The sequence below is a fragment of the Rhinatrema bivittatum genome, unplaced genomic scaffold, assembly GCF_901001135.1.
Source record: "Rhinatrema bivittatum unplaced genomic scaffold, aRhiBiv1.1, whole genome shotgun sequence".
Lineage (NCBI taxonomy): Eukaryota > Metazoa > Chordata > Amphibia > Gymnophiona > Rhinatrematidae > Rhinatrema > Rhinatrema bivittatum.
This window is the reverse complement of record NW_021820488.1, coordinates 238,649-264,390: the sequence shown is the minus strand read 5'-3', so window position 1 is coordinate 264,390 and position 25,742 is coordinate 238,649. Positions and strand designations below refer to the sequence as shown.

The window sequence follows — 25,742 nt, the reverse complement described above, 5'->3', positions numbered from 1 at the left end:
CCTAAATTTAAAAAAAAAAAAAATTTTTACCTTTGTGGCCCAACTTACTTCAGCTCCTGAGCTGAAGTAAGTTGTGCGCACTGGCAGCTGGCCGGCGCGCGAGGTTCCAGGACAGCGAACGATGGCGCTATCCCGGCTCGCCCCCCGCTCAAAACACACCCTCCGGCTTGCCCCTTCCAAGAAGCCTGGCATTTGAGCGCGTACCAGCCTTTACACGCGCGGCTGGACCTCTTGGAAGATTCGCCCGGCTCGCATAAGGCACGTAAAGGCCGGGATTTATGTGCGTAGGGCATGTAAAATCTGCCCTTATTTGCATACAATTTCTAGAAAAAAAAGAAGAAATCAAATATAAGGATTCTGTGCTTGAATTATACATCTAAACGCATTAATCCTTTGCAGCAAAGGAGATATTATCAAAGTAATTATCTGCGTAACGAAGCATCTGCTGAACTGCATGAAGTATCAAGATGTCATTGTTACAGTCAAGCTCCAGGTTTGTTGAATAATTTTTAATGGGGAGAATGTTAGAAACGGGGATTCCAAGTCGTGCTCCAGCTATATGTATCTGTAAAAGATAAACAAGAGGATTTAATAAATCGCATAGTAGGGCCTTTCTATTTTCCTAAAGTATTTTGATATAAATATGCTAAGTGGTTCCAAAATATGGTACAATATTTTTTTTTTTTACAGGAATGTTGCATATTCAGCTACCTGTAACATAAAGACATGAGGTCAATTTTCAAAAAGGATTTTCAGTGCTAGTCACTTAGGGCCAGATTTTAGTACCTATGCCCAATTTTATAACATGCACGCAGCTGCGAGCATGTTATAAAATCCGGGGTCGGCGCGCACAAGGGGGTGCACACTTGTAGACCTTACGTGCGCCAAGCCCTAGGGGAGCCCCGAAGACTTTCCCTGTTTCCTCCGAGGCCGATATCAAAGCAGCCTCAGAGGGAACTTTCCTTCCGCCCCCCACCTTCCCCTCCCTTCCCCTACCTAACCCGCCCCCCAGCCCTACCTAACCTTTGTTATACAAGTTGTGCCTGCCTCTGGGCAGGCGTAGGTTGTGAGCACCAGCCGAGTGCCATCGCGCAATCCCCCAGCCTAGAGGCCCTAGGGAGGCCTCTTGCCACGCCCATGCCCCACACCACCCATGTCCTGCTCCTTTTTTCAAGCCCCGGGACTTATACGCGTCCCAGGGCTTGCGTGCATCGCTGGGCCTATGCAAAATAGGCTTGACGCGCGTAGGGCTTTTAAAATCTGCCCCTTAGCTTGTCCAGCTAAGTCTAAGCACTGTAATACCAGGCCTAACCTGACCAGCCAGGGGCTCATCTATCCTACCCTGCAGGCCTAATGTTCCTCCCTTGTCCTGATAGTTCCATAAAAAGTCCCCCATCAGCCTTGAGTGCAGGAGTACACTAGTGGTAATAGTAATAGGCTAAAAACCAGAGAAGTCAGGGTTTAATTCCCACTTCTCCCCCCACTACTCCTTATGACCTTGGGTGAGTCACTTCATTCTCCATTGTCTCAGGTACAAACTTACCCCTAGATTAATCAGAATGAGAGAGAGACTGGGGTGGCACACATAGGAGTCAATTATTTATACTGATATAGGAGGGCCAGCTAGTAACTCAAGATGAGGTTTTGGTGGTGGTCTAGGCTTTTGGGGCCAGTTTTACATGCAGAGTGAGATGTCCGAACAGCACAGTAGTCCTCAGTGAAGAACTGATGTGATTTGGAGTGAGGAAAGTCAAACTAAGATAAGATTACTTTAATGTTCTCTCGCCCTACCATGATAGTACCCTGGCAGAAAGTCAATCAAGATAGGCTGAGAGAATACTGTAGAAATCTCATCTCTGTGTGACTTTGCTCACTCCAAATCACATCAAATCTTCACCGAGGTCTACTGTGCTCTTCGTACATCTCACTCTACATGTAAAATTGGCCCCAAAACCCTAGACCACCATCAAAACCTCACCTCGAGCTACTAGTGGGCCCTCCTATAGCAGTATAAATAAGAACATAAGAAAATGCCATACTCTGTCAGACCAAGGGTCCATCAAGCCCAGCATCCTGCTTCCAACAGTGGCCAATCCAGGCCACAAGAACATGACAAGTACCCAAAAACTAAGTCTATTGCATGTTACCATTGCTAATGGCAGTGGCTATACTCTAGGTGAACTTAATAGCAGGTAATGGACTTCTCCTCCAAGAACTTATCCAATACTTTTTTAAACACAGCTATACTAACTGCACTAACCACATCCTCTGGCAACAAATTCCAGAGTTTAATTGTGCGTTGAGTAAAAAAGAACTTTCTCCGATTAGTTTTAAATGTGCCCCATGCTAACTTCATGGAGTGCCCCCTAGTCTTTCTACTATCCGAAAGAGTAAATAACCGATTCACATCTACCCGTTCTAGACCTCTCATGATTTTAAACACCTCTATCATATCCCCCCTCAGGCGTCTCTTCTCCAAGCTGAAAAGTCCTAACCTCTTTAGTTGACTCCTATGTGTGCCACCCCAGTGGTTCTCTCTCTCTCTTTCTTTTCTCTCTCTCTATCTCACTTCCAGGAAAAAAGGTGTAGTTATTTCCAGTGTGTGACAGTGCTCCTCATTTTCATTCATCCCTCCCCAATCCCACTCCTTTGAATAAATTTGAAAAATTTGCATTTGCGTTGCGATAAATATTGCACGCCATAACGCATTTTGATGAATGACCCTATTTAATAAGAATTTATCCCATAGACCCAAAATGAAAGAAAACCTTTGGTAAATAGGCCTCTTAGACTGTTAGCCTTCTGGGGCAGGGAACTACCAACTACAATGAAATTTGAAACCTGCCTTGAGCTCAGATTTGAAAAGACATGAGGCTAAATATAAAAAAAAAAAATCAAATCCAAAAACTGATCTCTCTCCCACCCCGCAAAGTTTGGATTAAAAAAAAAAAAAAGTGAGCCACTTCCACCCCTTTCCTACAATACCAGTAGAAAAAAAAGAGGGCTACTGCTCAAACCTCCTCTCTCCACCACCCCGGAGCTCCTGATATTCTTTCAAGTTGCCCCACTGACTGCCTGGCTCCCCATCCCAGCTCTAGTGGTAGTGTCGCTAGTCCACCAATACATATTTATTAGCCCGGTGGAGAAAGCCATGGTTTAACCCTGGGAGTGAGTAATAAAGAATAAGATCTACCCTTTGGTCCTCCAGGTACTTCCCCATGACCCGGATTGGCCATTATCAGAGACAGTTTGATGGACCTTCAGTCTGATCCCCGCATGACATTTCTTATGCTCTTATTCACTGCACTTTCAAACAAGCAAATCAGTTCCCTGTTCAGAAACCAGGGAAGCAATTCAGTTTAGAATAAAAATTGCCTGGTTAAATTTAGCCGCTCAGCTGGTCTTTGAAAATTGACCTCAATATTTGAAAATCATATACTCTACATACAGCAACAACTGCATTTTGTTTAAGATTTAAATCACTTTATAAAAATATTTATTTCATTATGGGAAAACCATTTTTAAAAATCCAGCCATCGTTTGCTATAGGATAAAAACACTTAATGAAGCTTAAGATGAATTAAATATTAAGAGCTTCATTCACTAAAGCTTATCTCCCAATGTGCCTATGGGGAAAATATAGCTTAGTGAATCAGGCATTTGGTTCATGAGACACCCTTCCAACAAGCCCACACATCCAATGCAGTCTGGTATGGATAAGGGATGTATAGAACAGTATCAGTGTATGAAAACCTCTTATTAAAAGCTATTAATAGGGGATATATGAATAAATTTGGACTAATTCTTAGTCAATGTTTTTGTCTGTCATGTTTTAATTTAGCATAAAATACTTAAGAGAATTTATTATTTTGTTTTTTTGTGCTATGCTTAATCAATGTACTTACTGATATCAGCACTTACTGTATATTGTTTTATATTTTTTATATTATCTTTAGAATTACATATGTTTTACTTATTAGTTTTAATTATTGTTTTAAGTGCGTTATTGTAAACCAATGTGATGGATTTCTGATACATCAGTATATAAAAAAAGGAATAAAATATAAACTATTTCTCAACTTCATCTGAACTGATGGGTTTACATAACTGGAGTAGAACCAGACCAGACCATGAAATGGTTCAGGTAAGAGTCAAACCACAGATAACTCAACCTTAATCTCCAGAATTGCCCAGTATGGATTTTTCAGTTTAGATGAAAATATTGAGAAATTTGTACTTGTTTTTAAAGTGCTCAAAGATTCATACTTCAGATCATCTTCAAAAGTATTAGGAACTGCAAATATTTCTATAAATCCAGACAAAAAGCATGAGGTCAATTTAAAAACAATTTACATGGAAGACACAACTGAAGCACAGAGGATGGGAACGACAAATACCAAAATGCAACAGAAACAGAACACCTTAAATACCAACCGACCTGTGGTTATTTGGGCTCATTTCTGGTAAAACTGCTGTACATGATCACCATTAGCAGAACCAGTGCCCATGAGAGAAGCTGTATCTGGCTGCGACGTTCTAGAGCTCTGAAAGAACTGAGTTTTCTATCTAGAACCCTGAGACCCTCAAGAGGAGTAAGAAAAAAGATAGGATTGCCAAGCCTATAATCGCCTAGAATCCTGAAGCTGGAGCCATCCCAGCCACCCCAGCTCAGCAGAACACGCGTGGCTAGTCCTTGGGTAGCCCATGCAGTCTCAGATCTCCCCAATCAAAGTAGCTGATGCAGATCTCCTACAGGAACTTTCCACTGAATGGAAGCTTCTCCAGCTTAGATTTTGATCAGGACCTTGTAATTCAGTTCTGAAGCCAAAGGAGCCTTCTGGCCGCCACAGCAGAAGCCATCGACTTAGAAGAAATTTAGAGATGATGATATGGTGTCAGCCAAAATGTGCCCTAGTGAAATAAGGGAGCCACTACTAATTACATCCCAGCCATTTCTTCACTTCTGGTCAACCACTATATCCAGTTTAGAATACCCTAACCATGAATCCACCATCAAGAGAAAGGTGAACGGTCAAAGCCTTAGAAGAAAACTGGTGTTTCAGAGGGAGGTTAATCCTCCTAACACAGGGATCCATGAGAAAAGTACTACCTTCCATGGGAATAGTTGTATACCTGGTGACCTCAGTGATCAGGTATTTGAAACAAACAGAGAATTGCATCTGGAAGAAGGGGATACAACTTGAGAAAAATTCTTCACACCTTTGCAGCAATCTGGGGCCTTCCATTCTGCCAATCCTCACTTGCACCTTGGAAAGTAGAGGGAAGGCTTTGGGGGCCTCGTGGACCCCCATGATAATGGGGTTCTAAAGCAGAAGCTCCTCCACCTATGGATCTGCCATCCTGAATACCTGATCAATCAGGGCTGCTATCTCTTCTCTATGAAACAGCTGAACCACTGAATCAGCCTTGCAAAGAGACTCAACTGGCTGATTCCATCTGATCTGCTGGTATCTCCTGTGCTTCTTCCGAGTCAGGGAAGGAAGGATCCACTATTTCCCTAGGACATTTAAGGGGAGTTTGGAGCCCCCAGGAGAAAATTACTGACCGCAATAGCAGCCTTGCGCTGTACCTCAGGCTCTGTATCGCACCAAAAACTCTGGGGAAAATCCCAACAAACCTTTGACTGTGCTAAGGGGACCTGAAAGAAAGGGCCCGTTTGCGAGTGCCAGAAGCAGGGGATCCTCAAAGTCGAAAACATACCTACTCGAGCAGCGTCTGAAACATGGGATGTAAAATGGCTGCTGCTCCTACCAAAAACTGTGGGGTCAGATCTCCTGTGCGGGATCTGACCCCGGATCGACTAAGGGAAGCTTTCCCAGCGGCTGATATCTTGGGGCCCTTATAAACATTTCCCCAGAATCTCTTCCCATCGCGCACATGGGGTGCACAAAGGGCCTGTGACATGCTCTGCAGCGGCAGCCAAGGCCCCTGCCGTTTCCTAAGAGTTAAGTTATTCCTCTGGCACAGCTGGAAGAAGCAGCTGCTGGAGTGCTTCCGCCACCCACATACCATTCCCTTTTGATCAGAGCCTCTGCCACAGATCTAAGGTACCCCTGTCTCACAGAAATTGATCTGGACTGTTTTTTTTTTAATTTTGTTTATTAAGTCAGTCGGGCAGAGCAGGAAAAAGAAGTGGGGGAGTGCTGGAGGTGGTGGTGGGGGGGGCAGGCAGTAGGATTCTATCACCTGCGCCTATCAAAAAAAAAAAAAAGCCACAAGTTCTCCATCAAATACTTTTTTTTTTTTTACTTAGTTTTAGGGAATATTCAGAAGATTTGTTGTGATTTTATTTAGAGGAGAGTGGAAATTTGTACTTAATTCGGGCGAGGTTTTGATGACATGTCCATGAAGCAGGCTGATTTCTTGATCCATGATGTGTGCTGGAAGTTATCACAGATTCCCCAATCATCCTGCAACTGGGCTGCAGAGAAAGTCATCTAATGTATTTGGCTATTATGGAGGATGAACTGTAAAATCATAGTCTAATATCCTGGCCAGAATTTAAGTGGGGATTTTGGGAACTCATTTTGAATTTGCCTGAGCTGAGAACTGAGAGAAAGGGCACGGTTTGTGGTTTGTCTGTTTATAGTTTACAAAAAGCTAATTTTTAAATATTTTCCCCAATTCTAATAAATTCTGCTTTACTATAATGCCAAATAATACGCCTATTACTCCTGGGGGTATCCTACAGCCTGTTATGCAAATGCATAATGCACTGATTTTGCTTATAATTACTTATAACAGTAATCTTTTGTGGTTTTTATTTTTATTTTATTTCTTCTGCTACTTTCCATTCCCGGGAGACCCTTTTGTTGTGTGGGCCTGTTACAAATGTTCGTTCTAAATCAAACAGCTGAGAGAGGTGGAGCTACGTATATTGTCCTTCCTATAGGAGGGGTTTACATATGTATTTATTGAAAGAGAATTTTATGACCTGGCTTTCAAAACTGCCCTGCCCATATCCATGAGAGAAACATTTAGCAAATCAGGCCCTAACTATTGACCAAAATTAAAATAATATACCTGGTTTTGAACAGCTTTGCTCCTATACACATCTTGAATATTTTCAGCAACAAACGGGCAAAGTTCATCCACCTTAGTTAGCAAAAGGAGGTGTGGTACATCTGCAAAGCAAATAAATACAAAATGTGGTGCTGAAATCTTACTGCGCAGGGCCTAAGCTCTTCTACCATACTTTCCTCATTATTCTTCCAGTCTTAAAGTGCTCATAACAGAATGGAAAGTTCATTCTCATACTAATTTTCTTCAGTAATTCAAGTTTCCAGAATGTCATCAGCTACAAAACCAAGCAATGACTTTCAGAACAATTAATAAAATAACTAATAGAAAATAAGCATTAAATTAGAACATTTTATGCAATGAAAGGAAAATAATTACATATGACAAATGGGTTGACTAAAGGACAATCCACTTTAAAAAAAAAAAAAGCAATCTCTCTCTCCCATACCAGTGAATATTCCTTCCCTTTAGCCTTCAAGAAGTAGTAACTAGCATTAGTGGTAAGATTCCCTCAGGCCAATGCAATATCGGCGCGCGTAGAACAGGTGCTCATGACCGAGCGCCCGCTCTCCTAACGCGCGCCAATCCACCTCTCCCGGGCGACCGATCTAATATTTAAATTAGCTGCCGCGGGAAACAAGGAGGCGCTAGGGGAAACTGTGTGTCTCTAGCGCCTCCTCGCCAACGGGCGCCCATGAGAGGTGGCTGTCAGCTCGAGTTAGGAAACAGACACTCAACATGGCCTGGGCCATGTATATTGTGGGGGTATATTGGGCACCCAGAATGGGTTTTTTTTCCATGATTCCACCTTCTGTGGTCCCTCCTACTCAGAGTCGCCACGATACTAGGAGGAGGGATCACAGAAAGCAGGAATTTGGGGTTGTTTTTTTTTTTACCATGAGCCCTTGAGCACGGCAGGCCTTTATGCCAATCCCGGGCTGGGGTAAAATTTTCCATGTTGCGAAAGCGCATTGGCCGCATGGGAAATGTTTTGCATCGCGGGGATTAGCTAATAGCCTCGCTTACATGCACTTTGCATGGGATGAGCCTATTAGCTATACGCTCGACTGGATGCTTTTTTGGACGCGCTAATTCCCGTTTTGCGTCAGGGGGGTTATGGACACGCATCCCAAAGCGTGTTGAGCTGTGCCTTGGCTGCCGTGCATGGCATTGCATCGGCCTGCCTGCATTTTATTTTGGGGCAATTAAATCTACATTGAATGTAGATCACAGTACTGTAGTGGTGTTCCAGGAAAAAGGTTTCCATTTACTCCCATGTGCTCAGTCGAGTTCCAAAGATAGTGAAAGTTGGCAGAGTGGCACACAGCGGTGGCTCAAGTGCGACTGGTTTCATAAAACCACAGAATGTCTATGCAAAGTAATGGCTCAAAAAGGGCCGATTTATTTTTATATACTGCCTTTCAGTATTCTGCTACCGTCTGTATTTTCCTGTCCCCAGAAGGCCTAGATTCATCATTCCCACGGAGCTGCCATGGTAAAGGGGGCGGGGGGGGGGGGTGTGCAGCACTAGTGTGCAGCAGACCGCATCACGGCTGGGCGGTTTCGCCTGCTGCGGTGCAGCCGTGCCGCACACTATCGCCCCCATAGCGCCACGCTAAAAGGTGTTCCCGTGCTACTGCCGGCGATAATGTCCAAAACATTACCGCCAGCAGCGGTTACGCCACCCCATTTCCCTAAACCCCTCCCAAACTCAATCTCATCCCCTAATTTTAATTCTACCACTGCGATAAGCCCATTATTGCGTGCGTTAGGGCGTTATCACCATGCGATAACGCCCTAACGCAGGCGACAATGGGCTATTGCCCCTTAGAAAATGAGTTTGGAAAGGAGCGACTTGCCCAAGCAGCAGCAGTGGGAGTAGGATTTGAACCCTGGCTGTCCCCAGGTCCCAGCCCGCTGTTCTAAACACTAGCTACTCTTCCATTCCACCTCAAGCTGCTTTAATTCCTCCAACCAATGTTTTTTTTAGCGATCAGCACAGTAGATATATACATTTACTGTATGCGAGTTATAATAAATGATGCCAATATATGGTGAGATTTAGGATCCTGTGTATTGAAGGAGTTTTTTTCCCTTTTGTATCTATGGGGAAAATACAGCGTATAAATTAGCTAATATTTCATAAAGAATGAGTTCAGGAAGAAATTCCAACGAGTTGAATGCTTTAACCTCTTCGGTAAAATCCAGACGTTTTAAAATCCAAGTGAAGATGAAAGGTAATTGACCTCTCAACACTTTGCAGACTGAAGTTTTGGTTTTTTTTAAACCTGCAATTACAGCCTATGGAGATGAAACCTACCAAATTGGCTGACTTTTGCCCGCAATGTTCTTAGTTTCTCTTCCAGGTTTTTTGAGAGAATGCTAACCTTGCATGCATCAATAACAAACAGAACACAGTGAATCTTGTCCTTGAGAGATGGTGAATTAATATAACCCGGAGAGTCTGACTGAATGGATATAGTTGGATTAAACTGTGAAGGAAAAGAAAACATTTTAGACATCAGATATGATGTGCAAACCACAGGTTTCATAAAAAAAAAGGTAGCCATAAGGAAACATCACAAACAAGAGATATGTTTAGGGACTGAGTCATTAAGAGACCCACCATAATAATTTTAGCACACATGCTAAAAAAAATCTTTTAGTATGTGCACTATAACTGTCATGGCTGGCTAGGTTGTGGCTGAAAATGTACTTATATTTAGTTGGTTAAAACTTAGCCAGCCAGATTTAAGTCACTTATACCTGCACAAAGGGATAGCTAGCTAATTTAGCAGGATAGCACAGAAAAGTAGTACTAGCCAAAGTTGCATCTTCCTATTTGAGATAACCAGGTCCCCAAGAAGGCCCACAATTTCAGTGGCTAACTCTAGCCAATACAATTTAAGGGCTATATTCAATGGGGCCTATATTTCAAAGAGGAAGATCTAGATACTTAACTGTAGAGTTGAGGAGGCTAAATCTGCCTGTTTGAAAATTTGTTGCCATCAAACAGGTAGCACATGGGAACCTTACCAGAAATGAAGACAAAAATCAAGCCTTTCCAGGTGCAGTCAACCCTCTAGCCTAACACTTGAACCTAACCCAAAAATTCCTCTAACCCTCTTCACCAGCTCAATCTAATCAAGCTGCTCCTGTAGGGACTCAGACATGAAATTCCCTGTTCCAACAAGAGACTACTTCAGGAGCACATGCATGACTCTTGTCCACCTCCTGATCCTACGAAGGAGCCTCTCTGGGAGACAACCCACTCGCCTTTCAGCTCCCTTCTACCCCAGAGAGACTTCAAGTCTTTGCTGGCAGGAAGAATTGGAAAGCCCTCTTGTTGACTTCACCACTGGCTTGCAGCATAATACATTGTGACGTGTTCAAGGCAGCACCACTTACCTTTGCTAAATTGTTGGTGGCTAGATTAATATTTACTTAAAAGGTGAATTTTAAAAGCCCACCGCGTGAATTAATTAGGGGACGTGCGAGGAAGTCGGGCTCGCGCAAGCCAAGCGGATTTTAAAAGCCGGCGAGATATGCGCGTAGATCCCGCAGCGCGCACATCTGGAAAGTTTTCAAAAAAGGGGGTGGGGTATGGGCGTGGTCCAGAAGGAGCATGGGCGTTTTGAGATGTGAACCTGAGCTGCGCGCATAAATACTGACATGGCCTGGCGCACGCTGAGGCCCCCTGCCAGTTTTAAAATGTCCCAGCCCTAAACCCACCACCAGGATCACCTCCTCTAAACGTGGCTAAAAGTACACAAGCTGCTGAACGATGAGTTCACGTTCATCCATACTGAGGGAGGGTAATTTGTAGACAGATGATTAAACAAGGGTAAAATGTTTTATCTGCATAAATTGGATTTAGCAAAAAAATTGTATCCATGTATTCGAGAGCTTTTCACATCTTTGACTGTGGTTTCCTCCTTTGTACTTAAACTGGTTTCATATGGTTGGACAAGCAAAGCCATAGAGGGAAAAGGGACATCAAAACCATGCTGAGGACAATTTTCAAAAGCATTTTCCTGGGTGGGCTGGCATAGCTGAAAACTGAACCCCTCAGAACTGCTCAAAGTACGCACAGCCTTTCACGGCACGTGTTCTTTTAACCACAATTAGAAACTAAAAGCCAGTCTCTGGGGATATCTTTAGGCTGGGAGAAGAAAACAGAGCAGGTAAATCTGATTTTCAAACGTACATGAGCATTTACCCCCAATTAGCTGCCCACAGAGGCTGCAGGTGCAAAGCTCACGTATCCTTTTGCACACGTGACCTTGTGCATAGTTTTCAACTACCCAGGCAGTTCCCCTTTGAAAATCTGCTACCAGGTGCATGTGCACAAATGTGTGCATGCATATACCATGCAACTAGGGTACTGCCCCATTATTCTACTTCCCGCATTTATATTTCAGCAGAGATTAGGGATTGTACGCATTTGAAATTTTATAATAAAGAAAATCTTACATAGGGGGATGATATTCAAAAGATTCATGTTGTTAAAACTGGCTTTTAGCTGCAGAAATCTAATTGGTTAAATCTCGCCCCCCTCAACACATCTCCCCACTGTCCATCTAGATTTTGTGCACACAGAAAGGGGCTGGGTCAGGGTTTTCAAGGTTAACTGAAAAGCATGATATTCAGCATCACTTAGCTAAATTTATATGGACAATTCTTTTCGCACCAAATGATTGCCTTAAATCTAACTGCATGTGTTTTGTACAGTTAGATTTAACCAGATATTCAGCTGCACATTTAGGGGTAGATTTTATTAAAAAAAAGCGTGCGTGCGTACTTTTGTTCGCGTACCAGGCGCAAACAAAAGTACGCTGGATTTTAATAGATTAAAATCCGGGGTCGGCGTGCACAAGGCAAAATCAGCAGCCTGTACACACCGAGCCGCGCAGCCTGCCTCTCTTCCCTCCCGCACCTTCCCCTCCCTTCCCCTACCTAACCCATCCCCCCGGCCCTATCTATAACCCCCCCTACTTTTGTTGCACAAGTTACGCCTGCCCGAGGCAGGCGTAACTTGTGCAACAAAACTTGCGCGCGCTGGGCCGGCCGCTGGCGCGTCATGGTCCAGTCCAGAGGCCCCCGGAACACCTCCGATGACGCGCCAGCCGTGACATGCCCCCTCCCCGACACGCCCCCCAGAAAGCCCCAGGCTTACACACGTCCCGGGACTTTGCGCGCGCCGGCAGCCTATGCAAGATAGGCTCGGTGTGCAGGGGGGGTTTGGGGTAGGTTTTCAGGGGTTATGCGTATAACCCTTTGAAGATCTACCCCTTAACCTTTAATTGTGGTGTGAATATCCAGACAACATTAACTGGTTAACCTGCCCGCTCTGCTGCCACTGAATAGCTAACATGGACAAGGAGACTTACCTGATATCTGTCGGGTATATGACCTTCCAAAATTTTTGGTATGTCATCAACATCTAGTCCTGCTTCTGTTTTTTCCTCCAGTCCCATTGAGTCACACAAAACAATGGGCAGGATCTTTCCAGCTTTTCCATCTTTAATAGTGTATGTTCTGTACTATAAAAGCAAAATCATTGGTCCACATAGATAAGTGCACAAATAAGTATTTTTCAACAGTAAATTATGGAGCCAATGACTATGCTAAGAACCAATGCAATACAATTTTGAATAATATAGTTTATATTTCACCTACACATAAAAGAAAAGAGAATATTAGGAAAGGAATAGAGCTTTCAAAGTCAAAGTCAATTATATACGGTGGACAATAGAGGAATGGTAAGACCGGTGAAGGCACCTAAGAGAAAGAAAAGCAGAAAAAGTTTTCTCCCCTCGCTGGGCTCCTGAACTCCCTTTCACCCCCTACCAATAACTCAGAGCCAGAACCTCCCTGGGCTGGGCCAAGCCCAGACAGGGCTTCCTTGGGCTGCTCGGTGTTTTGCAATTAAGATAGGGACATTCATGGGAGGCCTTCATCTTAGAAAGGGGTAGGAGTAATCCCAGAAGCTCCTATTCCATTGGCTTCTTTTTTTAAAAAAGATGCCAGCTGGTGCCAAGGTTGATGTTTGTTAAGAAAATTGCATTTGTTCAAAATGAACACACATCCCTAGCCTTTGAGGACTGCAAACAGAATTGGTTTTCAGGATATCCCCAATGAATATTCATCTCTTATATTTGCATATTTCTGGTTTAAGAACTAGGTCAACCAAATTATTTGAAACTATATGTGCACCATTCTCATCCAAAGTCTATTTTATTAAATAGGAACAAATACTAACCTTTTTCGTAACACTGGTACTATCGCATCCTGATATGGCTTGGCACGTCACATGACCACGGAAAGCTGAATTAACGGAGTTGAAAAAGCTGGATTTCCCTGCCCCAACTGGACCAATCATCAGAATTCGAACTTGTGCAACTGGATTTAAACAAGTTTTATAGTTTCTAATGGAGTCCATTAAATTGCTTTTTTCCCTATTACAACAAAATTAATTTTAAATATTAGTATGACACTTAAGCAGTAAATTTCAAAGAAAGAAAATCCACTAAGAAAACCGATAAACATTTGGAGGGAATATCAGGGGCACACTACACATTTGTCAGCAATGCCCAGCTTGGAAAGTTGCTATAGAAAAATAGGAAACCAACAATTTCAACGTACAAAGAAATCAGATTTTTATCATGCACGTTGCCTGTATTGACTGGGTAAATGTTATGAATTTATAAGAAAAAAGAATAAATACTGTCTGCAACTGAAAGTTTATTCTATTATTTTAACTTCCATGTGCCCCAATTTCTTCACTTTCCTGGTTGCCCTGACAGGATACTTATTTTACCCCTTAGTTTTTTTTGGAACGAGTTCCACGGCTAAGATTACCTATCCTGTTGATGAGAGGTTGTATGTGTGCGCCCGGTATATGGTAGCATAGTTACATAGTGAAAGATAGCAGATAAAGACCAATACGGACCATCTAGGCTGCCCAGAAATGTTTTTTTGGGAGGGATAGTAGCTACTGCCACTCTGTGTAGGCTACCCCCAAGCCTGTCAAGGGTAGTACTAAGCTACAATATTTTACTGTGAGGGAGGTGGGCATTCCCATGGTATTTCTTCCCTTTCACAAAAAAACATCATGACAGCTCCCCATGATATTTCCTCGCACAGAAAAAAAAACTGTGAGAAAAATATTGCTGGGAAAAAAGAAAACCCGCAAAGGCAATCCCCTTCACTCAAGGCCGCCATCATCAAAGGGATACCAGCAGAACAAAACACCCTCCCCCCCCCCCCCCAAACACATATAAAATTCCCATGAGGGTTTGGGAATTTATTTATTTATTTAGAAAGTTTTGTAGCCTGCTTATAGTGATCCAGTCGGACTAAGCAGGTTACAACATAAAACAATAAAATACTACTAACATTGAATAAACATAGAAATAAAACATTGTTAATATTAACCATAAAAAATAAGGCATTTTGCACTAAAATCCAAAAGGCAAGCAACCCTAAACAAATTCAAGTTAACTCATCACTGGCATCTCCAAATGCATCTCTAAAAAGATGGGCCTTCACCTGTTTTCTTAAAAACCTTTATATCAGAAATACTTCGTAATGCTGTACGTAAAGTGTTCCACATTACTGGAGCAATGACAGAAAATGCCCGACTTCCCTGCAACCCACACAGGCCACCCAAAGGCACAAAAACAAACAAAAAAATACATTTTATCTGGGCTTCCAATATGATATTTTTAAATAATGTCCATACCTCATGCAAACCTTTAATCTTTGTAACCACTCCTTTTAGGGTTTTTTCTAATTTCCTCATGTTATCTTTGCCTCTCTTTTTAAAGTTAAAAACTTTTGCAATCCCCTCCAGCGATTATGAAAAATCTGATTGTGTTATGATCACTATTGCTAAGTAGCACTACTGCTACCCCAAGCACCAGGTCTTTCATTTCACTGAAGACTGAAATCTGAATTAGCTCCCTCTCTCATTGGTTCCAGGACCGGCTCCCTCTCTCATTGGTTCCAGGACCAGCTGCTCTATGAAGCAATCACTTACAGTATCTAGAACCTTTATTTCCCCTGCATGTCTTATTTTATTTATTTGACTTTTTTTTTTATATACCAACATTCGTTAATAACATCACATTGGTTTCCATAAAACAGGAATGCAGCCACAGGCTTTACAATTAAACTGATTTTGAACAGGGGAAAACTGGGGGAAGGGGGACACTACATAATAAAAGCTATGAAGGGAGGGGGAAAGAAAGAGAAAAAAGGGGATATTTCGGTAAATATAGTACAGTCCTTATAATGTAGTAATTCTGATAACAACAACAATTAGGTACAATCATTAAATATGTGATAATGATGTCGCTATTGGGGTAGAGGATGCTGGGAATACACTTGATTGAACATAGGAGCCGCATTAAGAACCTCGACGTAAAAGCTCCTATGGTGCAGCACTGCATTACACATCAACACAAGTTTGAACAATTCCAGTGGTTAATTATTGAACAAGTCATACCATCATGGAGAGGGGGAGATAGACTTTCTATTTTGAATCTGAAGGAACACCAATGGATTTATCGTCTGCAATCAGTGGAACCACACGGTCTTAATGAGAAGATAGAGTGGTACACTCTCATTTAGTTTTTGCTCCTGTACCTCCCTTTACCTGCTTACAGATTTCTTCTCTTACGACGTCACTATCCTTATCAGGATCGTTTGGGATTCCCCGTCCTTGCTTCAACATCTCCAAAATGGCCCCCAAAACGTCATTTCCCTTACATGGACTCTTTACAAGGGCTTTCCTCAAGCCGAAGCATTTTCAAAATGGCTGCTGACAACGTCACTTCCCTTTTATGGACAGCGCTTCAGTGCAGTCCACAGTGACGTAGGTGACCATATAAGGATACCCCCACAGATTTTGGCGCTTTTTTCTCCTATTAAAGGTCAGCGTTTCCTGATCTCGCGCTGCTGATAGTTCATTCACGGCACAGCGACTGACCACAGCTTTTTGACAAGGTAGTATACAGCGATACAAGGTATGCACGTACAAGTTTTTAGCTTTCAACTGGGAGTCTTATTACATGTTGCTTCATTTATAGAGTGTTCACAGAGACGCCATCCGGTTCAGCAAATTGTGTCAACGTTTTGCACACAGTGAGTGTTCCTCCAACCTGCACTGCCATTGTCATTCTAGTGGTGGGTTCTAATAGCACTTATTCCCTTTTGCTTTTTTATCCGCAGTAAGCAAAGTATCTGCGGTAAGAAATACACAGCAGTCACCAGTGGTACCCGACCCCCTGAGGAAAGAGGTTTCCTCCGAAACACGTCGTGTCGGTAATAAAGTCGGATTCGACCACTTTATCATCTTCATCTTCAGCTTTCTACAACTTCATGCCGGATATCAAAGCTGCAAGTTGCAAGTTAAGTACAACTCTCCAGCACAGTTAGAGACCTTAAGTGCGTCGGGACAGCTCTCCTCACAGCGTCCCACAATAATCAGCCCACTGAGACCTATGATTATAATATTACGAGAAGCTTGCATCATTATAAGCTCTCATTAAACCCTGACATAGGGTATACAATATATGAGGTCTCGGTGAGCTTCCCACCCTAATTCTCTTCAGGAATTGTTTATTAATTGGGAATACACTTGGAGCATGAGAAAGGCATATTTGAGGGTACAAGGGGGAATAGGGTGGTGGGAATTGTAAAGAAGGGAGAGGTTAAATTTCAAAGTCAAATCTTGACGAGACATTTACCCAGTCAATACTGGGATAACTGAAATCTCCAATTATTATTGTGTTGTCAATTTAATTTACCCTTCTAATTCCTGTTAGCATTTCACTGTCTGATTCTTGATCTTGATCAGGAAGATGGTAGCATAAATTCACTACTACTGTCTTCTCCATCACATATAGGAATTCTATACATTAAGATTCCACAGTGCATTTTACTTCCTGCAGGACTTTTATCCTGTTACCCTATGCTGTTCTTAACATACAGTGCTGCCCTGCCATGCTCCTAATTTGATCTGTTCTATCATGTTCACAATACACCGGTGTCCCCTTGGTTATCCTTCTTCCACCAGGTCATGTTTAAATCTTCATGACATGCCATACATTCTAACTCTCCAGTCTTATTGTTTAGACTTTTGGCATGTTCACACAGACAACTTAGACAACCTGGAAGATGTAGTAGGCCAGATTGACAAACTAAAGAGTAGCAAATCACCTGGACCGGATGGTATGCATCCTAGGGTACTGAAGGAACTAAAAAATGAAATTTCTGATCTATTAGTTAAAATTTGTAACCTATCATTAAAATCATCCATTGTACCTGAAGACTGGAGGGAGGCCAATGTAACCCCAATATTTAAAAAAGGCTCCAGGGGCGATCCGGGTAACTATAGACCAGTGAGCCTGACTTCAGTGCCTGGAAAAATAGTGGAAACTATTCTCAAGATCAAAATCGTAGAGCATATAGAAAGACATGGTTTAATGGAACACAGTCAACATAGATTTACCCAAGGGAAGTCTTGCCTAACAAATCTGCTTCATTTTTTTGAAGGGGTTAATAAACATGTGGATAAAGGTGAACCGGTAGATGTAGTGTATTTGGATTTTCAGAAGGCGTTTGACAAAGTCCCTCATGAGAGGCTTCTAAGAAAACTAAAAAGTCATGGGATAGGAGGCGATGTCTTTTCGTGGATTACAAACTGGTTAAAAGACAGGAAACAGAGAGTAGGATTAAATGGTCAAGTTTCTCAGTGGAAAAGAGTAAACAGTGGAGTGCCTCAGGGATCTGTACTTGGACCAGTGCTTTTCAATATATATATATATATATATATATAAATGATCTGGAAAGGAATACGACGAGTGAGGTCATTAAATTTGCGGATGATACAAAATTATTCAGAGTAGTTAAATCACAAGCAGACTCTGATACATTACAGGAGGACCTTGCAAGACTGGAAGATTGGGCATCCAAATGGCAGATGAAATTTAATGTGGACAAGTGCAAGGTCTTGCATATAGGGAAAAATAACCCTTGCTGTAGTTACACGATGTTAGGTTCCATATTAGGAGCTACCACCCAGGAAAAAGATCTAGGCATCATAGTGGATAATACTTTAAAATCGTCGGCTCAGTGTGCTGCAGCAGTCAAAAAAGCAAACAGAATGTTAGGAATTATTAGGAAGGGAATGGTTAATAGAACAGAAAATGTCATAATGCCTCTGTATCGCTCCATGGTGAGACCACACCTTGAATACTGTGTACAATTCTGGTCGCCGCATCTCAAAAAAGATATACCGTAGTTGCGATAGAGAAGGTACAGAGAAGGGCAAACAAAATGATAAAGGGGATAGAACAGCTCCCCTATGAGGAAAGGCTGTCTTGGAACTTCCATGATATTTTTGCGCCTTTTCCATTCGGATGGCTCCCTAGCTGCATAAATGCATACACTTGATTCAACTGTAAAAGATGCCCAGCAATAGTAGTACCTTGATGCAAAAAACATTTTTATATCAAAGTAGTTGTTCCCTCAAAGAACCCCTGTTTAGCTGGAAAATAAAAATCTAAATTTATAAACTTAAAATAGAAGCCCTAAGTATTACAAACAATCCATCCTGCACTCCTTCCAAAGCAGATGCAAAGTGAGACAGAGATATGGAGAAGAAAAAGTGCAGATAAAGGAAAACACGAGCCAATAGCATTTCACATCATTGGGTAGCCAATTGGAAACCAGTACTTTACAACTTCCAGAAATCAATCAGGTCAATACCAGTAGGTTAGTGGTGGCCGAGTACTGTCCAAGAAGTTCCACTAGGGACATGGGCAATCAGATGCTACGGCAATAGCCTCGCTAGCCTTGGTAGCTCATTAGATTATTACAAAAGACTGGTGCTGGGACAGAGGCTAGATGGGATGGGGCACTGGAATAAATATGGGAATTTATATGTGCTCATCTACCCAGGATAGCAGAGAACTAAGCAGAAAGATGACAAAAAGAGATGCAGAAAAGAAGGACATCCTACAAGCGGTCACACAATTATGGCTGGCAGCTGAGACACATCCTTAGCCATGTCAGCCAGAGAAGCTGGGAAGACTGGATAGGCCAACTGGTCATCTGCTATTACTATACTATCAGAATTACATGAATAAGTGTACTAGAAATCTAGTAACCTAATGCAGCAAACAGCCTGCTGTGCCCAGAAGGCGAGGCAGGTTTGAGTGCCACAGAGGTATGCACGTTGAGGCCTGGCACAACTTGGCACTCAGGAGGAGCAGCCATGGCTGAAACATTATAGCTGGCAGTGGCTGCTCAACTCAAGTTCGATATGCTGAACTGTCACCAACCCAGTGTTCAGAAGCTTGACACGTGGTTTTTTTTTTTGGGGGGGGGGTTTGGGGGGGGGGGTGTTTGGTGCGTGCTGAAGAAGCAGAAGGGAAGGGAAGAGACTTCCAGGGGCTGCTTGGCATTGTTATTATTTGTGATGGTTGTGGGTGGATCCTTGGGCCTGTGGCAGCTGACCACGACCTCGGGGGAAGATCCCGAGAGGGACCACCAGTCAGGCTCAGAGTTGGGAGACAGACACACACAAGTTCTTTTATTAAACAGTTTTTGAGAACCACCAGAGGTGGCAGTAGTGAGCTGGAATAGCCCGGTTGGGCTGTAGTCCCTCAGGCACTGGAACAGCGATCCCAGGAAGGCTGAGCTGTAGAGAAACTAAGATAGTGAGTAGGCAGAGTATGCAGAGTTCAGGAACAGAACCTTGATGGTAACACTCACACAATAGTCTCTTGGAACAGCCCAGGAGCTGGAATGAAGTAGGCCCTCGAGGAGAGAGTACCTGGTTCCAGGGAAAGCTCTGAGAGAGAGAAGGTAACTCACTGGTGTTGTAGGCAGCGATGACTTCCTGGCAGAAGTTATGTTCAGTAACAGGTCCGGGAACATGGGCCCTCGAGGAGCAAGTACCAGTTCCAGACTGAGACCTGAAAAGTAAAAGGGAAAGCGAGGCCCCCGAGGAGCGGGTACCCCTGGTAAAGTCCGAGGAGGCAGCGTAGCAAGGTATGCGGAGAGCGAATCCCATCTGCAGCGATACCTGGAGGCAGCTAGGTAAGAAACCCTTTGCTAACTCGATCAGTTAGCGAAATGAAAGACCTTTAAATATCCGAAGATGATGACGTCATCTCAGGGGGACGCCCCTGAGGTTCGCGCCACTGCTGGTACTTGAGTCGGGGCCACGCCGCACGCGCGCCCTTAGGCCTCAGGAGAACATGGTGGAAGGCAGCGTCTAGCCGGTCCGGGAATGTCGGAGGAGGTCGGCAAGATGACGCCGCGGCAGCCAAACATCCATCAACCCAGGAGGGAGTCACCAAAGAGGTAAGGAAGGCGGAGTGGAGACGTCGGGCAGCGACGGTCGCAACAGTCATACAAAAAAATAAACTCCAGGTAGCGCCTGCAAATGTTTTTCCTTCTCAATAAAGCGGCACCTGTAGCCTCTTAGAGAACAGCATAAAAGCAGCTGAGTCTCTGAACAAAACGCCAGAGCCAACAGCAGAAACTACTGACACAAACCTTGGAGAGAAGACCAAGGAAAGCTGGTAAATCCTGAATGGCTTTTGCATAGTGTTTAGCACCCTGAAGGTGAAGTTTCTGGTAGTAAAAATGCGCTAATTTTTTTTTATATATATATATATATATATATATATATATATATATACACTATGGCCTGATATCTCTGGTTTGAGTGCTGAAAGTGAACCTGGGACCAAAAATTAAATTTAGGAAAAAATTAATTAGGTTAGAAAACAGAATTCTCAGGTGCGTGGGGTTTATTTCATAGCCTGTACAGTTTAAAAAAAAATACAAACAAACAAGGAATGCTGTAGTTTGAAAGCAGTAGTTCTCCCAATTAATCTAAAGGAATATAACCTTAATTATTAGTTAAGCTGCTCATTCTTTCTCCTAGTTGCACATCCATCAGTTTGCCACTAGAGGCCAGCAAAGACTGCTGGAATATGGTAGTTAATGCTGGTTAGATTTATGGGTTGATTTTACTAACGCTTTTTCCCATTATGTGTCTATGGAGGAAAAATGCTTAGTGAATCCAGACCTTAGAGAGAACACTCAGTATATAAAGTACATGTAATGCAGTACTCTTTAAATGGGGAAAAAAATGCAAATATTATATTAGACAAGGTTTTATGTTGTGATTCTCTTTCAACAGGTCAGTAGCAACTGATAATGAAGGGAGTTTATATTTCCCCTCAAATAATTTAAAAAAAAAAAAAGTAGTGTTTTGAGTACGACCCATAAGAAGCAGCAGATGTAGTTTATGTACTGATGTTTTTCTGCTATATTTAATAAAACAAAATTAGTACTGCTATTTTCATTTGACTGATCCTTGCTATATACCACTATACCTAACTTGCTTCTTAAACAGTCTTTATTATTCTTACATGTGTTTGTGTGTGGTGATAGTGGTAGTGCGGAGCCACAACATTGGCAATCATCCCCCCTTCCTTCTCAGACCTCAGCGTACCATTTCCACAGTACACCTCCAAGCCCAACTGACATCTAACTCACAGGGGATCCACATCCATATCTCCGGCATCAGTGGGCAACCATGAGGCCAGTCCTTATAGAATTTAACAAAAAACAACTTACTCAGGCGTCCATGTAATCTTCCTCCAAGGAGACTCTAGAATATCTCCAATGCCTACAGAAACAGCAGCAAAATCAATATTTTAGGGCGATTTTTTTTAAAAAGTACTCAAAAGCAGTTTGGCTTGCTTTTTAATTACCTACCTTCGACACGATACACTTCACATTCCACAAGAGCTGTGTTATTTCCATGAAGCTCTGCAACGTCGAATTCATAATTGTTGTTGTCAGTTGTTGTTACATCTGCACCATTAACTAGAAAACGTAATGAGCCGGCTCCGAAAGTAGGGCCTTGGTCATTCATATCGTGGACTGCTTGGTCTGCATTTTTAACAGGGATTTTTAGAGGCGTGTTGTGGTTTTCCCCTTTGTTTAAGCTGAAGAGAAAGGCTCTCTCATCTTTTATATGCTGATTACTTGAATTGAAACCCTGACTCGAATAGCCTCCAAAAACACAGCCCGTGTTGTTGTACGCCACCACTAAACTAGGCCCCTGCGTATCACACTTGGCATGAAACGCAACGGCGGTGTAACCATGGACACTTCCCTTAAAGAGGAGACTGAAGCGCACATTTTTCAGTAGTTGTTGTAGCTGCTTTTCTTCCTCCTTTGTTAGCCTGGGTAGGACTTCAGCCATTTTCTTAACCTAAAAATGTGTGACAATATATTTTAAAAACGTCTTCATTTTATTTGCTTTCCTTTAACATATTAACCCTGAGAACCTCTTCTGAAAGTAGGCTCTTAAAAAATGAACCCAATTTGGGTCAGCTCCGTGACTCGGTTGCAGTGCTCTGCACCACCATGCGGAGGGCCTGGTTTCGGTTCCTGAGACAGCAGCGCCACTTTTTGGCCAAACACGGCTCCCAATTTCAAGACTTGGAAAGGAGTGCCAAATATGACCGAGCTAAGTGAGTTGGGAGGGAATATTAAAAAAAAGAGCGGCGGGAACCCCCCTGGATACTGGCAAATTAAAACTCATGGCGCCATAGCCCAAGAGAGGATAATTCCAATTGACTGGGAAGCGCAAAGGAGAAGAAATCTGCTGGGTCACAAGAAAATAAAAAAAAGAGCCCAGTTCTCATTAGTTTGCTACAGTGAACCACAAATGTCTAAGATAAGCAGTGCTTAGAAGGCTACTAGATGGTTCCAGGTCATCTGGGACCAGGGCCAGTTCTCTTTCGTTAGTTAAACTGGGTGGCCACCAAGGGTGCCAAAATAATCAGGAGCAGCAAAAACTCCACAAATCTCCTAGTGCCTCCTACCTACTTTTAAATCATGGATGTTGGTTAGATGTGAGGGGGGGGGGGGGGGATGGAGTGGAGAAAGAGAAGTGAGGTGGGTGGGTGGGGGACTTGTGGAGTAAGGAAGCTGTACAAGTGAGGTTGAAGTAGAGAGAAAGGGTGGATGCTGAGCACTGAAAAAAGGGGCAAAAATTGGGGTGATGCTGGTGTGCTAAGCAGGGAGTGAGGGGGGAGGATGCTGGGGGAGAAGAGATGCTGGGCACTGTGGACAGGAGACAAAGGGAGGAGGAGAAAGCAGGACTTGGGAGAAGGTGAGAGGGGAGTGCGAGGTGGGTGCCGAGTAGGGAGAATGAGGGAGGTGCTGTGCCAGAGCTGCCAGCAATAGGCAGGGTGTGGAAGGGAGAAGGTGGAAGGCTGAAGGTTCGCCTAGGGCGCCCAATATCCTTGTGCTCTGGTCCTGTCTGGGACGGACTAAGCCAATTTCTCTAAAATAGGGCTACAAGTCCCTAGAATGGATACAGTGAGGTAAAACCAGGACTGGCTCAGGTGGCACGGATGACCTGAAGTCAGCTGGTAGCAAAGTAAATGAGACAAATTACCTCTCCTTCTGGCACAGCATCTCCCTCATTCTCCCTACTCAGCTGATTAGACGTTAACTGAAAGTGCAAGTGAAAGTGGCAAAGGAACTGCATTGAATTTTATTCAGTTAGTTTACTAAAGCCTAATCTGTACAAAGACTTTACAGGGTTCCTCTCCACACCTTCTTAGAACATATTCACACACACACATGCACATGGCTGGGATTCTGGGAATCCTTTTTCTGGTTGTGTGGGGTAACAGGTGGGGGGAGGGGAGCACACTCCCTCTCTCTCTACCAGTCTCCCCTCACTCCCTGGACACTCTCTCACACACTCACACACACGTAGGACACAGAGAGACTGTAACACTCCACTCCCAGGGTTGCTGGGACTTCGTCCTCTGCCAATTTCCGGTTTGGCTAATCAATGTCTCTTCCTCCTTCTGTCTTTGGTAGTGCATTGCCTTCAGCTGCAGGACTCGAGCCTCCTTCCAGCCTTGACAACCGGAGACCTAGCAACTTCAAGAAAATGTCAGTCTCTTTCGGTAAAACACAGAAAGCTCCCAGGCGTGCCCTTCTAAAAGTCTGGTTCTACTCTCATCTTTCACCAGTGATTCTTAATGTCACAAAAAAATATTACAGCTTGATAAACGCACCCTGTCCTAGGCAGAGATCTGTTTTTAAAGGAATACAATTTACCTTTTAACAGTGGAAGAGAAAGAGAGTCCCAGGCTCTGTCACCCACCGCTCTTCGAGATTCAGAAAAGAAGTAAAAGTGAAAACGGAACTGCTTATTGTGTGCGGGGTGGGAGAAGGGTGGAGCCAGCTGCAGTCATAAACAGGATAAGACACACATAGGCTGCAGAAACGCAGGGAAGAATGCGCACGCTTCTCTTTTCATTTTTCACCCTCTTGGTTTTCTTCTCCCCCTTCCTGCTCCCGAGGCTTCAGTGAGAAAGGAGGGCTGGCGCAGCCAGGGCCCAACAGGCTTTATTTTGTATGCACAGTTTAAGAGCCTGCTTACTCACGGTTTCTTGATCTCACTGCTCCCCAGACAAGAGGTGTCTTAGCCTCCTGCTGCGCTGCTTGAAGCCCTGGGGATGCCTGCTCAGTTGAGAAAAGAAGTGGCTGCTTCACGGCACACTGGCAGATCTCTAACAGGTGCTCGGGTACAGGAGCTGGCAGGCATGGGTACAGCTGCCACTCCTGGTCCTGTCACTTTGCTGGGCCTACCCCCCAGCACTGGTTTCCCTAAGTGCAGGGTCCCCTCCTCTAAAGAGTCCCAGTCACTTCCTTATAGAGCTTTAGGCTCTCCTGCCTCTAACTCACATTAACAGTTCCTAACTGTCTCTACATATACATTAAACTTAACAATATAGCAACTGAATGACCACACTGACGGTTTCATCCCTTTCTCACTTGGCTTCTTGGGTTTCTCTCAGGGCCCTCCTCTCCTCCCATTGGCTGTTTTCCCTGTCCTGTGTCTGCTTGCACCCACGGGCAGGGAGCGAGAGGGCAGACTACAGGAGCTAGGTGCCTTGCTGTGTGCTTGCAGCACGGGAAGCGACAGGAAGCAGGGGAAAGGCTGGAACAGCACGGAAGCAGCAGCAGCAGAGGCTGCAATGTGGCAGAGGCATTATGTGCTACTGCCCAAGTTTACACTATTAGCAGAACAAGCAATCGCCTAGGGCCCAGCAAAGAACAGCGGCATTGACAGCAAAACAATAGGTCTTAAGAGGCTACACATAATCACGGAGCCATCAGTACTTTTAATCATTTTGACTTCACATCTCTTGTGTGCACAGATAAACATAAGAACATAAAATGTAGCCATACTGGGTCAGACCAAGGGTCCATCAAGCCCAGCATCCTGTTTCCAACAGAGGCCAAAACCAGGCCACAAGAACCTGGCAATTACCCAAACACCAAGAAGATCCCATGCTAGTAATGCCAGTAATAGCAGTGGCTATTCCCTAAGAGGGTAACTTTAAAACCTGCACGCAGGCGTCCATGTGCGCACGGTTCCCGGCGTGCACACATGGACACGACAAGTTTATAACATGCACATGCCAAGCGCGTATGTTGTAAAATCCACTACTCATGCTCACGTGAGCGCCCAATTTTATATCGGCGTTTGCATGTGTGCGAGTGCCGACTCGCATGCGTAAGGAGGGGAATTTTTAAAAGATGCATGTAGTGACGCGATAGGCCCTTTCCCCAGT

The 25,742-nt window shown here is 43.6% G+C and overlaps 1 protein-coding gene across 1 annotated transcript; it reads right to left on the bottom strand.

Moving 5' to 3' along the window:
• Positions 1 to 24,366, bottom strand: LOC115081673 (interferon-induced protein 44-like). Its single transcript, XM_029586098.1, has 8 exons — positions 24,220 to 24,366; positions 21,847 to 22,348; positions 21,706 to 21,757; positions 13,304 to 13,499; positions 12,432 to 12,584; positions 9,362 to 9,533; positions 7,045 to 7,145; positions 1 to 565 (listed from the first exon to the last, which is right to left on the bottom strand). The coding sequence occupies exons 2-8, from the start codon at positions 22,337 to 22,339 to the stop codon at positions 386 to 388; spliced, it is 1,347 nt and encodes a 448-aa protein (XP_029441958.1). The 5' UTR covers positions 22,340 to 22,348; positions 24,220 to 24,366; the 3' UTR covers positions 1 to 385.
• Between the last annotated feature and the right edge of the window lie 1,376 nt (positions 24,367 to 25,742).

What these genes read in the sequence shown, in the direction of transcription:
- LOC115081673 (XM_029586098.1), bottom strand. Translation starts at nt 22,339, where the DNA reads ATGGCTGAAGTCCTACCCAGGCTAACAAAGGAGGAAGAAAAGCAGCTA. An exon ending in TGAAGTGTATCGTGTCGAAG is followed by an intron (nt 21,758 to 21,846) that starts GTAGGTAATTAA and finishes CTGTTTCTGTAG; the next exon opens with GCATTGGAGATATTCTAGAG. An exon ending in ATATACCCGACAGATATCAG is followed by an intron (nt 9,534 to 12,431) that starts GTAAGTCTCCTT and finishes TTTCCTTCACAG; the next exon opens with TTTAATCCAACTATATCCAT.